At 35.7% G+C, this 18,082-nt stretch overlaps 1 protein-coding gene across 1 annotated transcript; it reads right to left on the reverse strand.

Annotated features, from left to right (window-relative positions):
• Nucleotides 1–4,245: 4,245 nt before the first annotated feature.
• LOC125654187 (WD40 repeat-containing protein SMU1) lies at nt 4,246–16,752 on the reverse strand. The gene is made up of 12 exons (XM_048884009.2): nt 16,690–16,752; nt 12,598–12,808; nt 10,962–11,114; nt 10,544–10,694; nt 9,635–9,723; nt 8,157–8,297; nt 7,296–7,391; nt 6,997–7,124; nt 6,781–6,882; nt 6,061–6,253; nt 4,897–5,049; nt 4,246–4,613 (listed from the first exon to the last, which is right to left on the reverse strand). Exons 1-12 carry the CDS (start codon nt 16,713–16,715, stop codon nt 4,515–4,517), a joined length of 1,542 nt encoding a protein of 513 aa, XP_048739966.1. The 5' UTR covers nt 16,716–16,752; the 3' UTR covers nt 4,246–4,514.
• Nucleotides 16,753–18,082: the final 1,330 nt, after the last annotated feature.

Genomic DNA, 18,082 nt, shown 5'->3' on the forward strand with positions numbered 1-18,082 from the left:
GACCCGTTTTATGACAAACAGCAAAAGACAGTTGATGTAACTCCAAGACATCTGCTTTACTCATTATGGATGACCAAAAACGGATCAACCAATGTAGGCAAGGAAAGGGTTAACACGGGCTAGGAGAATAAATAAATAGGGAAAGACATTATTACGCTTTGCCAAGAAAACAGTCTTGTGATTAGTGGCACCATATTCATACACATAAATATACACAAGCTACGTGGAGCGCTCCTGATGATCACATCAAAAATCAAATTGGCCATATAATTATCGACAAGAGATGGAGAGGCAGTCTCATGGATGTTGATGCAAAACATGGAACATACATAGGAGGTGATCACTCTCTAGTGTTCTCTAAAGTAAAACTCAAACGTCACAAGGAAAAGAAGAAAAACCCAAATTCTGCTCCTTTAGATATATTGAAGGGGCTTAAAATCCACAGAGACCAGAATCAGATTTGCTTGTGGAAAATGATGAAGTACAAAAAGAGTGATTAATAGTCCTCCTAGGGACAGGCAGCAGTTACTTGGACACTGGAAAAGGAAAAGGGAGGGACGAATATCAGAAAATACATGACGGAAACTGAGACTTCGCGAAAAACTCAAAGGAAAATACAGACAGGTAGGCAGAGAAGTCAAAAGAGGTGCACGATCAGACAAGAAAAAGAATTCAGAAAATCTAGCAGATGACACAGAAAGAGCAGATTGAAGACGAGATATGAAGACCTTATACCGAGTTACAAAAGCTGGAAACAAACATCCAAGCATCTGATCATCTAGTCAAAGACAAGTAAGGGAACCAATTGTCTATAAATAAAGGAAGCCCTTTGAAGGAGTTCTTAACATGGATGATCCTTTGTATAGGGCAGTCATTGCAGCAGCAGAAAACACCTTACTAATTAGTTATGAACCACCAACACCGAATGAAGTATAACAAAAAATCACAAGTCTTAAACTGGAAAAGCACCTGTAATGGGTAAGATTAATGCAGAGCTACTAAAAGCAGAAGAATGGCTCACACCTGTAATGGATCAGATTAATGAAAGGTGAAGATAACGAAGTGATCAATCTCATACCATCTACGCATAAGCAATACAAATAGAGAGTTGGGCAAACACGGATCCCTGGACACACCAGAGGCGGGATCAGGTGCCTAGGAGGAGTAACCATCCCCTGTCGACCGGTCACACCCGCTGTGAGCCCTATATCCCGATCAGGTAAACAGAGTTATCCGTAGTCAAAATCAGTGCGCTAAGAACGGCCTAACAATCCGTATGAAACACGTCATACAGCATTTGACCCAATGATAGGTTGTAATGGCGAACTACATCGTTATAGCGACCGTAGAATTTAAAGGAGACTGTTAAAACCCCTGCAACATCAACTTGTTTGTAAATAGTTGTTAATGCAGAGCTACTAATGGCAAAAGAATACCTCACGCCAGAGCTACTGACAAAGATGCTGATAAAGATCTGGACATCAGAGCAGTTGCGATCATGCTGAAAAACTGTCCTTTTTGTGAAACTATCGAAGAAGGTTCCCCATAAAGGTCTTAGGTGAGAGTTAATGCTTGGTTTAAGCTTAGATTTATCTTGATTTAGATTCTTGTGTATCCCGTTAAGACGTAAGGCCAGTGTCAGAATTTGTTTAGAACAAGTGAAGACAACAAACAGCGATTAATCTCTTAAAAGCACAAAATTGATAAAGGCAAATATGGACCCCTGGACATACCAGAAGTGGGATCAGGTGCCTAGGAGAAGTAAGCATTCCCTGATGACCGGTCACAGACAGACAGAGGCGGGACCAGGTGCCTAGGAGAAGTAAGCATTCCCTGATGACCGGTCACACCCGCCATGACCCCTTTATCTTGATCAGGTAAACAGTGTAACCAGTAGTCAAAATCAGGATGTAAAGAACGGCCTAACAATCGGTATGAACACGTCAGACAGCATTCAACCCAGTGGTTCCCTGTACACGTATTTGCAAACTAGATCATTATAAACCGATACACAAATAAGATGACGATAGAGAAGCTGAAGTCATCTTATTTGTCATAAAGCTGTGTTGTTCGTTTGCCGTCGACATCTATGGTCAATAAAATATTTAAGTATGAAGCAGATGTGGAAGAGTCTCTGGTGTTTTTTATTTAAAGTTCACTGGGATATATCAAATCGACATATGAATGAAAACGTGGTTGATATATCTAAATGTCGAGATTTTTCTCTTGGGGTATATTCTAGAGTAAGCCATAAAGGCTAGGGTTAATGTTTGGATTAAGTTTAGACTTATGTCTTGAGTTATGTTCTAAAATGTTTTGGTAGGACTCGAGGTTAAAGATAGGGTCTGAATTAGTTGGTCCTAGTAAGGTGCAAGTCGGGAGTAAGATTAGTTGATTAAGAATTATATTCCTTGGGTTAAATTTTAAGATGCACCAGTAAGGTGCAAGTCAGGGTTAGGGTTAGTAGGACACCTTGGGTTAGATTCTAAGGTGTCCCTGTAAGGTGTAAGTCAGGGTTAGGGTCAGTAGGACACCTTGGGTTAGATTCTAAGGTGTCCCTGTAAGGTGTAAGTCAGGGTTAGGGTTTGTAGGATGCCTTGGGTTAGATTCTAAGGTGTCCCTGTAAGGTGTAAGTCAGGGTTAGGGTTAGTAGGATGCCTTGGGTTAGATTCTAAGGTGTCCCTGTAAGGAGTACACCTATTAAAGAAATCTACAATCATTCAGAAATTGGGACCCTTAGTAGTCTTCCTGATTGCAATCACGAGGTGTCTGTGTGTATAAAGCTGCAAGGGTATAACACGATAAGTGACAATGAAGTGAACACCCATCAGACAGAAGCCATGAGATACTAGTACATGTTGCATACTGGAGATGCCCCTATGAATTATTTTTTATTTTACAAGGCTTGTGGGAGACTAGCAAAAACACCTGATGGATAGCAACAGCATCTTAGCAGACACTGAAATGTTGTGATAATCCATGGATGAGGGACTTATTCATAAACTGTAGGGTTGGAGTTGTGGCCTTAGCAACACATCTAAAACTACTTTCAGTGAATGTATTGCACTAGTCATCAGCAAGGCAATCATGGGTGGTATAAAGTTATCTCAAAACATACCCCCTCTGTGCAAGTGAATAATATATGTAGATTATTTTTATATTTGTAATGGTTTTTTTCTCTTCTGTGTTTTCAGTTAGGATTGAGTCAGGGCGATATTGATTTGTTAGTGATGTGCAGTGGATGTCAATATACATGTAAATAATCGAGACCAGATGATACATGGCGAATGTGCAGTAATATTGATTTGTTAGTGATGTGCAGTGATATTGATTTGTTAGTGATGTGCAGTAATATTGATTTGTTAGTGATGTGCAGTAATATTGATTTGTTAGTGATGTGCAGTGATATTGATTTGTTAGTGATGTGCAGTAATATTGATTTGTTAGTGATGTGCAGTGGATGTCAACATGGAATCAATATACATGTAAATAATCGAGACCAGCTGATACATGGCGCATTCATGTGTACAATGAATTCTTATACAGAATCAATAATGACACCATTTGCTCCACATAAAACCGATAGCATTTGATTCCATTTGGCGATAGAATATACATGTATAAACAGCAGGAATGGGTAAAGTTGTTGTCAACCCTTTGGAAAATATCACTTTATGTGCAAATAACAGAAAAGCGACACATTGTGTGTTGATATCAATAAACCAGTTTGTATAGTGACCATCAATATCAATTGTATACTGACAACATCATGACAACGCTTCTCTTGGCCAAAAGACTCTCATGTGAACACGAATCTGCATGATATAAGGGTGCTTTATACAGTTGTATACTAGTACAGGTTTTGTCATTCCTGCCTCTTTGTCTGGTGTGAATACTATTGTACATGTACATGACCCCATTCTATTTTGTTTACTAGTATTTCCTAGTGATGACCTTGTGCATATAATGCAAAACAAGTTGAAGGTCACTGGACAATTTAATAATGTTCATCCATGGATTCTATGAGCCTGGTTTGATTGAAAAACTGGTATAGTAATTTTGAAGATAAAGAAAAAAAATAATAGAAAAATGCCCCTGACTCAGGTGACAGACACACCCCCTTGTGACAGTCACACCCTTTAAAGATAGATACACCCTCTTGCGACAGTCACACCCTTTTAAGACAGACACACCCCCTTCACACGATGGTGACCTCTGCATTGCAGCAAACTATCTCATAAACTGTTCAGTGTTCCTATCACAAAGACAGGTAAGACTTTATTTAATGTACATCAAACATCAAATCTAATTTGACAATATAATCAAACGTTTTTATAGAAAAAAATTGCAAATTGAAGTCTACTGATGCCATGATTTTCATTTCTGTAGACCAGCTGTCCCAATCTGACAGAATAAAGGAACACGCCCACAAGACTGGCTTGCAACTTGATTGCATGAGTTTGACGTAATCACTAACGGCATGAAGTCTGTATTAATCCGAGTGTGTCGTTGAATTAGGGTTTCCAGATCCTGAGCAATCCGTCCTCTGAGTAGGTGGATATCAAGTTCTGATGAGGGTGATGAGTGATTCCTATCACATCTTTCTCATGAACCTAAAACGCACAGTATCATTCACAATATTGTTACACAATGAATAATAAAATAAATACAGTAAAATCTGTCTAATCCGACAAGCACTGGGAGACAATTATTTTTTTGGAATACACAATGTGTTGGAATAAACAGTGTAAAAACAACAATGAAAATATGATATTGAGAATAAAAATAAGGGTCAAAAGGTTCAATAAAACGGATTGCACAGGTGTCCAAATAGGCAGTTTTCACTATGCCAAGCACTTAAAATATCAAATTAATAGATAATACGTATTTTTTTACCGTGAGGGTTCTTTCTAGTTTGCCGGTGGTGACACTGAAACAGTACAGCACCAGATCCTCTCCCACGCAGTAGATCCACTCCCCCCGCGGGGACAGAACGGCACACACAAAGTCTCCACCCTCTCTCTTACCACTGGAGAAACTCCTCACAATCTACAACATCATAGTTACATCTGTAAAACTCCTCACAATCACAACATCATTATACATCTTTATATGGTGTGTGACTCACATTGTAGTACATGTACATCGTAAATCTGATTGAAAACAATTGAGTCCCCACTCAAAGTTTCTCAGTAGTTTGGTGAAAATGATATGATTAAAGCTTTAAACATTTTTATTGGTTTGTGTCTCTGGATAAAGATAGCTAACAAAAATCAGGTACATGTACATATAAGTTGACCAGTATACTACGCTTGTTTACTCACCTGTGTATGTAAAAATAGCATATGCACACCTCGGCTTAAACCCAATGTGCTTTCTGGTCCCCTGCCTAAACACTCTTAACAAATACTACCTCATGATAAAATGCCATGTACAAAATATGTGAGACAGATATCAAATTGAATAGCAAAACAAGCAATATAAAGGCCTTTTTTATAGAAATAATGTACATGCTGAAAATCAGTCATATCACCTTATATTTACAAAGGTTTAGATAGATTTCAAAATATGAATATAAGGAATAAATAAATAGGTCATTAGTATTATGAAGGATATGAATATATAAATAAATAAATAGGTCATTAGTATTATGAAGGATATGAATATAAGGAATAAATAAATAGGTCATTAGTATTATGAAGGATATGAATATAAGGAATAAATAAACAGGTCATTAGTATTATGAAGGATATGGATTTATGGGGTCATTCTGCATAATACAAACAATCAAGATATTCATTCCTGTAATATAGCTGTGTTTGTATTACCCCCCCCCCCCCACCACCGTGGTACCACCACCACCACCACCACCACCACCACCAAGGCCAAGTTCAACTATACAAATTTAATTTGAATACATGACCTTGTGTAGTACTTTCCTTGTACTCTTGGTTCAACATGAATACATCATAAGTTACGACCAAGATGAAACAATATTCCCCCTATCTTCGATTGTGACGATCTCCAGCATAGACACACACATAGCTTTAGACAGCTTACCTGACCCTGCATGTTCATGATGACAATGGTGTTGGACCTGTTACACACGATGAACTGCTCGGTCTGCCGGGGCAGGGGGTGGACACTGTGGACAGTGATGTCGATGCCGGATGTACCTCCCAGAGATTTAAACGTGTTCTGACATTCCGTCGTCTTCAAGTTCCACACCTTAACAGTTCCGTCTGAACTGGCACTGTAAGCAACAGAAATATTTTGTTATTGTTGGAGGTTATATTAATTACAGACCCGTTTACCCCTTCTGACTGATGTCAGTATTCCAGGAGCAAGTTGTCAGTATTCTGAGCACTTTGTAAGTATAAAAGATGAATACACATGTAACAATAAATGCTACTCGGGTTGTTAAACCCTTTTTTATATGAAGAACTTGTCATATAATAAGCACTGACTATGGATGTTGCTGTTTGTTGTCATATAATAAGCACTGACTATGGATGTTGCTGTTTGTTGTCATATAATAAGTACTGACTATGGATGTTGCTGTTTATAGTTGCTCTCGTATTCTAAATATGTAGTAATGTGTAATTATTATGCTTTTAGATCATTGTTTCTATTTGTCATATTTCACACCATTTCATTTTCTAGTCCATGGGGTTTTCTCCTTGTTGAAGGTAATTTACATTAACTAAACAGAAAATTTTATCAAATGACATGGCACGCAAATACTAACCAAACAAAATAAGATATCAAATCACATCGAACCTTAATATGTGATGTCCGTCTTGTGTGAAAACTGCATCATTGACAAAAGATGTATGGCCTCGAAATTCCTTCAGCGTTTTCCCGGATTTCAATCCATGCATTCTATTATGATAAATTCAAAGATCTGAACAATCTATCTCAACACACATTAAATATGTATAGCTATATCTACTATACATTAAGATAAGGCATGCCATGATACAGAGTAGCACATACCGAATTGTTTGGTCGAAGGATGCACTGAGCAGCTGGCTGTTGTCTTTGGAGAAATTGACACACGTGATTCCTTTGTTATGAGCTTTGTCAAACTTCCTCAAACACTGGCCTGTTAGAATTTTCCAAACCTACAGAGAATAAAATAAATAATTTTCAGGTTATTTGAAATTATCGCTTTAAAAACCTCAGTTCAGAAGTTGGGTACATGTAATTTATTCAAACTGTCACTCAGTGATACAAATGAACTTTGTTTATATCTAAAAATCATTATCCGGGTATTACTAAGGCTGAATGTTTACTTTGATTTTGCCATCCTGTGCTCCTGTAGCCAACATTTCTGAATCCTTACTGAAGCACATACACAAAACAGCATCATCCATCATCATGAAGTTGTCCTGAAAAAGGAGAGATTGCAGTAATCACGACTATCGAAATGAACAAAAATACAAAATATCAAATGATTAAGACACAAGTTCTAAAACATTAGTTTTACTCCTTTTAGAATATTTTTAACAACTGCCAAATACAGTACATATACACTGCAACTACATGTACTGTATCTATGAACAAAGGACTATCTACGATAAGGACTCTATTTGGCCACTAAAATCGACATCTGTATTATGTGCAAGAATCACAATACATCTCCTTGGTTATTCTTAATTTTTATTAAAATGACTTACCAACAGAATTTTGACATCACAAACACCACATTTTGTAACTATTTTTGATATTTGGGAATAGCTATTTTTCATGCAGTATTTCTTTTATAAAACATCAAGCACAAGCTTGGACAAACTTTTTATTCAAACATTTAACTTTCAAGTATACAAATATGATAGAAAAATTTTGTTTGTCCAAAGCTTTATGAAAGAAAAATGTTCACAAAATTGTGCATTAAATTTGATAATATGCTATGTAAACCAAATGAGAGTAAATATCAGAGACAATTCATGTGAAACTGGTCAAGGCATGATCTTCTTTAGGAAATAAAAATTAGTATTCCTTCAAATCTTTCAAATATTGAGTTTACAGGGGACCAGAAAGACTGTTAAAATACATAGCCCCTTCTATTATCAAATACCCCCTCCTATCATTACGTAAAAAGATTAAACTAATACGCATGAACTTCATATGATTTATTTTTAAAGATAGTTTACCTGTGCTTGATACCGCAGATCTTTTCTGATTTTTCCAGTGGTAAAATTCCAGACTTCTACAAACCCGTCCACTGAACCAGTGACCAGAAACTGACCATCTGGTGAAAAACGGGCACATTCAATGTGGGCTTTCTGTCCAAACTGAAATAGACAATAAACAATCAGTATCTAGGCATTTCACGGTAATTATATGTACAAGTGGCTGTACACAATATCTAGGCATTTCACGGTAATTATATGTACAATTTCACGGTAATTATACGTACAAGTGGCTGTACACAATATCTAGACATTTCACAGTAATTATATGTACAATTTCACGGTAATTATACGTACAAGTGGCTGTACACAATATCTAGGCATTTCATGGTAATTGTATGTACAAGTGGCTGTACACAATATCTAGGCATTTCACGGTAATTATATGTACAAGTGACTGTACACAATATCTAGGCATTTCACAGTAATTATAAGTACAATCTCACGGTAATTATTTGTACAAGTGGCTGCACACAATATCTAGGCATTTCACGGTAATTGTATGTACAAGTGGCTGTACACAATATCTAGGCATTTCACGGTAATTATTTGTACAAGTGGCTGTACACAATATCTAGGCATTCCACGGTAATTATAAGTACAATCTCACGGTAATTATTTGTACAAGTGGCTGTACACAATATCTAGGCATTTCACGGTAATTATATGTACAAGTGCCTGTACACAATATCTAGACATTTCACGGTAATTATACGTACAAGTGGCTGTACACAATATCTAGGCATTTCACGGTAATTATACGTACAAGTGGCTGTACACAATATCTAGACATTTCACGGTAATTATACGTACAAGTGCCTGTACACAATATCTAGGCATTTCACGGTAATTATATGTACAAGTGCCTGTACACAATATCTAGACATTTCACGGTAATTATATGTACAAGTGCCTGTACACAATATCTAGACATTTCACGGTAATTATATGTACAAGTGCCTGTACACAATATCTAGGTATTTCACGGTAATTATATGTACAAGTGGCTGTACACAATATCTAGACATTTCACGGTAATTATATGTACAAGTGCCTGTACACAATATCTAGACATTTCACGGTAATTATATGTACAAGTGGCAGTACACAATATCTAGGCATTTCACGGTAATTATATGTACAAGTGGCTGTACAGTATCTGCATATAATACACAGACTTGTAGTGAATTAATGAATTTGTATTCATGTATGGCATCATTAATAAGATTTAAGAAGGTTCAAATGTTTAATCAAAGGAAACGGGTGTATAAATTACTATCAATGTGTTCATACACTTTGTATATAAATTTAAGTTTGATTACACAATACAAGTAACAAGTGCCTGTTTACTGTTAGTGTATGTACCTTGATTGTTTTACTGTGTGAGGTATTGAATATCTACCTTGATTGTTTTACTGTGTGAGATATTGAATATCTACCTTGATTGTTTTACTAAGCTGTGTAGGATATTTTTCCTCCTCTTGTTCTTTGACAGCAGCTTTACCTCTGAACACATCAATAGTCGTACCTATGTGAAAGTGAAGACACTAAATAATCACAAAATAATAATTAGAATTAATTCATTTGACAACAAAATATATATGTGAGATATTTATCAATATTTCATAAACACCCTATGAGAGAGAGAGAGAGAGAGAGAGAGAGAGAGAGAGAGAGAGAGAGAGAGAGAGACATAAGTAAATTCTTTTCTTGTTACTGAAAAAGATTTTCATTACTTACATCAACATTAAATTATTTCAACCAGTGCTTGAAATTCACATCCCATAATGAATTTCTTCAGAAAAACAAGATTCTAAAGGCAGTCATACGACTATGAACACGACATCACGTTGTCAAAGTAACTAATCGTATTCAAATAAAGCTGTTTTTTACATACTGCAGATTCCTAAATATACGTGAGGAATTTATTTTTGTGCAATTTAGAAAGAAGCACCCCTTGTGAAATAATATTGCTCAATTTCATTCTCATATCACCGTAATAAATGTAATTGATCAACAGTTCACTTTATGAAATATTGTTCTCGCAATTTTCCGTCTACAAGCGATTTCCCGATATAATGTACTTATGTAAAATAAGGAATCTACATTAATGTTAAAGAGTATGACAAGCACCATTACAAGGATATGTAACATCACACATAAGCAGCATGTAAATATATATCTGAATGTTGAATGATTAACTATTCGTAGTTCTTTGAATGTCTTGTGGGAAGAAGACAAACTTTCACAAAGAGCTGTGATGCATCCTTCCGATGCATTATTCCATATTTTTAAAAATACACTTCCTTGACCTAAGCATCACTATAAAATATCATTTGACCTCTGACCTGGAGGTAAGAGTCCTTGGTGTTGCTGCCACTTCAGGGACTGCCCCAGCAGAGCCAGGAGACGAGAGGGTGGGACAACATTGACTTCTCCAGCCAGGGCTTGAGCGATAGCGTTTCTCCGCTTCTCCTTAGTCTGACCCTCAGGGTAGGCCTGTACAAAATTTGGTATAATTGGTCAAATGTAAATGTATCATAACATTCTATTATATAGTAGGTATGTGATTACATCAAATCATATTAAAATCCCGGCTCAATTCATGCAGTAGGTTGGCAACAAAGTACATCCACACTGAATTTTCCCCAAATCATCGGTGAGAATATACAATACACATGTATGCCTGGCACTCACTGACGAGTAGTCTTTTTTGTACATTACTATCATGCATAATAGAAGATAAGCCGAAAGATTTACACATACCTCCCTTGGGTCAAAGTAGGATCTTGCTAACATGTTCTCTAAATGAAGGAATCTGTCATTTTGGTTGTGTTTTAACATGATCATTGGATCAGTCTGTCTGAGAAGTGACCTGGCGGCTCCTAATTCACGCAACTCGATCAGCTCCAACACTATCTGTAATATCGGTGTAAACAGAATTAACACACAAAATAAAACTATATCTAAAATGAGTTAATCTGTGGAGATCTCTTGGTCAATCAACTGTGTATACAAAAAAGAGATTCATTATGTAAGTGTGTACTTGTACTGTAACCATGGTAACAAATATAAAGTGTTTGAGAATGCAGTGATTTTTCAACATTTTTCAAAAGGGTCCTGTGGCTTTCGAATTGGGAAAACTTGTCAACATTTTGATCAAGTTTGGAAAACCTAGTCATTGTTGTAAATGTGCTAAATATATCATATCAAACAAGAAATCAAACACAAATTGATGTCATTCTTCTTTTATTTTAGGTATTTAACTTTCTTTTCTTTAAGCTCTTAAGATTTTCTACTATTCTCTCTAAATCATCTAGAATTGATGCGTCTTTGTCATGTCGTACATAAACTATTCACATTAAACTTACTTTTTAACAAATACATTTTTTGGCAGATTTTATTATTGGGAAAAGTGCAGGTTAAATTGGGAAAAAATTAGTAATTTTAAGGAGGGGAAAGGGCCGATATTCGGACCTGAAATGGGTCTTAACAAATCACTGGAATGGGAACAACATAAATAATTAAAATGAATTGTGGCACATATTCGCAATATAACATCTTACAGTAAATTTTACTTCTTAATTGTGGCAGCAAAAACCGAGGTCCCGTGTCACAGCAGGTGTGGCACGATAAAGATCCCTCCCTGCTCATTGGCCATAAGCGCCGAGCATAGGCCTAAATTTTGCAGCCCTTCACCGACAGTGGTGACGTCTCCATATGAGTGAAATATCCTCGAGAGGGATGTTAAACAATAATCAATCAATAAATCAATCAATCAATCCTATATTGTAGACCTTGTGTCCCCTTGGTGTGGATATAATAAATCGCAATGATTCCTCAGACATGGCCATTTGCGAATTACGTCATAATTATTTATATAAGAATGATTGCCTTTTTGACAAAAAATAAAAAATCAGAAGACTGGATGAATTTTTCAAAAGCCACATTGTATACCATGTATACTACCAATTATAATGTCAGGATGAAACTAATGATTTCTGACACCTTTCAACCATAATTTCATATTAAACTAAGTACCCATGTTCAGTAAAACTATAAATTTCTGGCATTGTTGACTGATCAGCAAATCTTTTATGGCCTGGAATATCCAGTGCTTGTATACAATAGATCTATTAATCATGTAAAGAATACAATGTAAATACAATAAATCTATTAATCATGTAAAGAATACAATGTAAATACATTTATATTCCACAAAATATACCCGTTCATACAAGTCAATGAGTTTATTGTCTGGGAGTTTCAGGGTTTGTATGGCCTGCAGGACTGTGTCCCAGTAAAAAGACTATACCTGTTCATACAAGTCAATGAGTTTATTGTCTGGGAGTTTCAGGGTTTGTATGGCCTGCAGGACTGTGTCCTAGTAAAAAGACTATACCTGTTCATACAAGTCAATGAGTTTATTGTCTGGGAGTTTCAGGGTTTGTATGGCCTGCAGGACTGTGTCCCAGTGTCCGCTGTTAATGTCACTGATAAAGCCTTCGACAGAGTCCACAGTGTTCAAAGAGATTCCTGTCTCTTCCTGTAGTATCGACAGAGTTCTCAGCAAGTTATTCTCCTTCAGGTACTGTTCTATCAGCCTAACCACACTGAAATTGAAGATTTGTAATAAATGAAATAAAATTTTCATCTATGTAAATATTGAAAAAGAAGCGTTGAATGAAACACTATGTCCAACAACGTGACCACATTCAAATCATTTACTTTATCAACCAAATTGCTAATCCAATCCACCAAGTATATAAAAAGTAAAACCTATTAAAGTCTTTATCTTGTAGTTTTAATTTTTATGACCAAAGTCAGAGATGTGCAAGTATCGTCACCAGATGCCTGGGGCTACCGATTCTAAAAATTAGCCAGCAAAAAATCAAAGCTACAATAGGCCATTGAGCTAGTAAATATAATATGAAAGTAAACACATTATTTGTTGTACAGATGCCAATATTATGTTGACTGAGTTTAAACATGATTTAATTTTATTCCCAAATCATTTAATGACTTTTAAAGTGATGACTTAACAATGATGCTGACTGGATGAAAAATTTGTTTGATTTCTTAGTAAAAAAATTTTGTCCGCAGTTCATCTGCACTAAGCACACGGGACTACTTTTCACTGGAATGCATCTTCCCCTTCTAATTTTAGCGCTATTTATAGAACGGGATTTTCCACACAACTTCATAAGTATTATAAACAAAATGTATTTGTTTGATGCTACAAAATATAAACACAACCAAAGATATGATTAAAATACAAATTAATTTAAAGAAACACACATAGGCCTAGTGATGACGTGGCAGAATAGTGAACTTGATGACATACGACACTGACTGGTAGAAGTAGACAGATTGTTAACACGGGTTCCCAGTATGTATCTTCTACTTTATGAGTTCGATAACATGACGGAGCAAGCAGCTACTTTTGATCTGGGAGATATTAATGAAAATGAACTGCGTTATATGGGGCTCAATCAACAAAGGCAAATTAGATGAAGAGGTGCTGAGCATTTTGTTTGATATTGAAATGGAGACGAGTCGCATTCCGCCGTTCCTACGAAACAACCAGTGTTCAACCTCTCCTCAAACAGAATGCAGCATACATCCAGTCACCACTTGTTATCTTCCTTTACATCTAATTCAGCTTTTAACCGTTGCACTTTTAAATTGGCATATAATCCGTTTAATTCTGCACAGTAACTCTACCTGACCTGAACACAGCCAGTTTTGTTGTTGTTTTCATTGTTACCGTACGTATAGGTATTCCTACATGCCATTTCAAAAATGTTAATTCAAGCTTTTTGATGAGAGAAACTATTTGTTTTTCTATTTTAAAAACATAATTAAATGATAAGAAATAAAACTTATAATTCAAATTTAAAACTTTTCCATCCAATATTTCATTTGATACATGCATTAAATAAAGAATTACAAGTTTCATTTTTAAAATCAAGACAAACACGAGAAGCACCTGGTGTTTTTATGGATCCATGTTTATCCTACTCTCAGTTTTCTCTTATCTATAGGTTTACGAGACTGATCATATTTTACGAATATAGAGAATATTTACTGGACAACAGTAGTCGCACATGACTGTTGTGGTACACTCGTAAAGAGAAAAGTCTCATGAATTACAAGTACTATAAAATGCATCCAAATATTGTGAAATCTAATGCTCCAGGGCAAACATAATTTTCTTAAATACATTATGTGTAGGAAGTATGAAAAGCCAGATAATTGTAATTAAGATGAATCATTCACCATAAGACCAGAAGCTACCAAACAATTTCAAAAGATATGAAACTCATCATAGTTTGTACATTGTATTTCAACTCCATTTGTTATAATTTCATTTACTGTCAGTAGTTCATAGGCTAGTAACTGGCCATCTTAGATTATTACTTTGTTACTGCTATTAGCCCTTGGGCTACAAGTAGGAGATATTGCCGACTCTTCCCCACTATGGGTACAGCAGTGTGAGAAAACATGTGCCCCCTAAAATTTCCCACAAACTTTGATTGATTTATATCAAGATTAGGGATGTGCGGTGCACCGAAAATTTTGGTGCACTGCGATTCATACCATTCAATTCAATGCACCGATTACAAATTCCGGATTTCGGTTCGGTTTAGATTTTACATACACCAAAACAACAAATATGGCATCCGAGTGATGTGCAGAACCAATCGGATCACGCGCTCGTCCTTTTCCGTAACTGGTAAGAAGACCTGGACGTGGATCAGCGCAAGAATTGCATCAAATCGATGCATTTTTTTGCTGGAAGCACGACCGCAGATGAGGTTAAAAGGCCAAAACCGAGTCCCTGAATAATGTGTTATTTATATTTTCACTACAGATTCAGTTTTGGTATCATTAACGTCTTATTCACTCTAATACATAAACATATAAGTGGAAATTGATAGTGGTACAATACCTTAGATGTGTATAATATCTTAGATGCCTGTAACGTACGACTGTGACGTCATAGTTACATTTATGTATACGTAGCAACCAACTCTGATGGCGTCGATCCACATACAAGGTTCATTTGCGGTTACGGAAATAGCCGAGTAGTTACAATTGGTGCAGAACATGTGTTTTATATGCAAAAGGGATTTAAATCACTACTGTGTTGAGAGTTAGCATTTTCACCACTCAGATACCAACAGAATATGGTCCGTACGATCATTGCAGTTTATCTTTACATGATATATAACATTTCTGTCAGTGGTGGAGTGAAATCAACATCGTAGGTAATGACATAGGTTTTACAGTTAATATGAGAGAAGTAAAAGGAGACTCTCAATTGATAGAATTGTTGAATTTTTGCATATCATTATGAAAACAATATCATATACATTTTAGATTCACTATTGATTTGTTTAATAATCCAAAACTTATGCAGCACATTAATATAACAAATTTTAAAAGACTGTCAATGTTTTCTTTTTTCTGGCAAGTTATACGATGCCATTATAAATAGATATGATGTTTACAAATGACGACATATAGTTATGTAACTTGAATAAAATAAAATCAAATATGCTATTCATTAAAATTGTTAATTTTGGTGCTATTATTAGATAAATTGGACCTAACATGAACCGAATCGAAAATAATAGAATCGTGCTATTCTGAATCGAAACCAAACCGAATCGAGCCAACCCTGAATCGTCACAGCCCATCTTGATCATAAGGACTTACACCAGAAATGGTAAACTATCTAATTAATAAATCCATTCCTAAATACTTGATAAGATACCCCGAAAAAGAGTAAAAACCCCAGGGTATTATATAAAGTAAATGGTTTATCATTTTTCATTCAGCAGGTTGGGAACACTTCCCCTACATCAAAATCTTTTTGTGAAAATGCGATTATCCCTCTTTATCGAGAGAGTAAATATATCCCGTACAACCAAGAAAAACGCCCGTAGAATGCATCGATCTCTTCGTGTTTCATGTGTAACACTGTGTAAAGAAGAAAGTGCTAAAATGTCTGATACTTTTGTAAATTTATACAAAAACATTAACGATGTTAATTGGATTTTAACCTCCTTCCCTCTTACGCACCAATGTTGATATGAAATTTATTGACTGTGTAACTTAATGTGTTGTCAATTTTATAGAGACAATCCGCGTCGTGTTGAGTGTGTGTCACACTTATTCAGCATTGCATGGAATTTGCAAGTGTTTTCAATAAAACCACCTGTTTATGGTAATGTTTACTCTCTCGCTAAAGAAGGGTGATCGCGTTTTAGGGATAAGATCTCGCAAATGGGGAAGTGCCCCAACTTGTTCCAAGTCCCGATCATGGCCTATGACCGAGATACGACCTAAAAGAAAGCATAGAAAATCGAATGCTTAAATTATCTAGGGGTTGATTTTATAAAAAGATATATTCATCTATCATGAATTTCTACTTTGAAGCTTTTAAAAACGATATTACATTGAAATAGTTCACAAAATAAAGACTTACTCTGCAGATTCTATTTCCACCGCCATGCCGGACGCTTATTGATCAATGTTGATTTGACGCTTGTATATAACTGCTTGAAACAATATCGTAGATATCCGGAAGACGTATGTAAATAGAGGGGGAAGGGGGCTTCTCGGAGCCTTCTATAACTTAGTTCAAGGGCTGTTGGTTGTTTTAATAACCCCTAGAGTTTTAAGCTTCTCTGAGTGAATCATGCCTTTAATATTTTTCATGAAAAATGTCCAGATTATTTGAAAAATAATTTTAGAAGAAATTGTTCATCCAGATGCTTTTTACCAAGGGTCGAGAAAATGGAATCAGAAACCTTTTATTTTAACGGCATCAAAGATTGGAATTCTTTCCCTGATCAAATAAAATGTATTGACAATAAATTTGCAGTTAAAAAACATTTACTCAATGAATTATTTTAGAAAATGGCAGATAGTGACTTCTTGTATTTTTGATCAACACTGTCTTGTTCATACATACTTATTACAGTTGTTATTTATTCAAAACTCTGTATTCTGTTCCGCGTTTTAGCAATACCCTGTGAACTGTACCCTTTCATGTTTCTGCCTATCCCATTAACTAAAGCGTCTATTTACGTCTGAGTGCTGTCGCTAGCGATTTGCACAACTATAGGTAAAAATATTTTGAAATTGAGTGAATTTTCGGTCAGGACCATCGCGCCAGCTTAAACACACAAAATGATGATTGAAAAATGAAACTTTTTGGATTTACATTGATGAATACACCTAAAAATTATTGAAATCAGCGTGTCGCTCAATGGCATGTTAAAATTCAACGTTTGGCATTAATATAAATATTGCATACATGTACATTTGTAGTTGAGGGTAACATTGAAAATTTTCCCCCCAAGAAAACCATCGTCAACCGAGAAGAGTACTTCCTATGTAAACACAGCCAGTGTAATAGTATTTTTAATCGTAATGTAATCTATACGTTCCCCTCAGTGTTCTATCTTATGGTTTTATAAAATGTATTGACCACCATAATCACAAAGACATTAGGTTCATGGACCAATAAGAGGGAACAGACAGCTGATTCCATCGTGTATACCAATGTTTGTAATCTACGTTACGTAATCTACGTAATTACCGGGTTTGTTTTTTTTCAGTTTCAACTAAAATGCATTAATACTTCTAGTATATTACACCGTCCGTTAGAGTAAAACAGATTCTCTTCAAATGACCTTCAACGGGTCATTTTTCTTCGAGAACAAGGGTAATGTTACCGATATATACTGACTGACTACGAATGCTGTTGGTCGCAGTGACAGGAGTTTTGAGATATCAGAAAATGAAAAGGAGCATTGCAATACTCTTCCACATTCAGTAATTCACAAGATTTCTTTAAATATTTGCAAAATTGA

This window comes from Ostrea edulis, chromosome 7 (genome assembly GCF_947568905.1).
Source record: "Ostrea edulis chromosome 7, xbOstEdul1.1, whole genome shotgun sequence".
Lineage (NCBI taxonomy): Eukaryota > Metazoa > Mollusca > Bivalvia > Ostreida > Ostreidae > Ostrea > Ostrea edulis.

Bases quoted from the DNA above. Each gene is read 5' to 3' on its own strand.
- LOC125654187 (XM_048884009.2), bottom strand. From the start codon at position 16,715: ATGGCGGTGGAAATAGAATCTGCAGA. The intron at 10,695-10,961 runs GTATGTGTAAAT...AATTTTGTACAG, and splicing joins CCTACTTTGACCCAAGGGAG to GCCTACCCTGAGGGTCAGAC. The intron at 8,298-9,634 runs GTAGATATTCAA...TGTCTATTTCAG, and splicing joins AGCTTAGTAAAACAATCAAG to TTTGGACAGAAAGCCCACAT.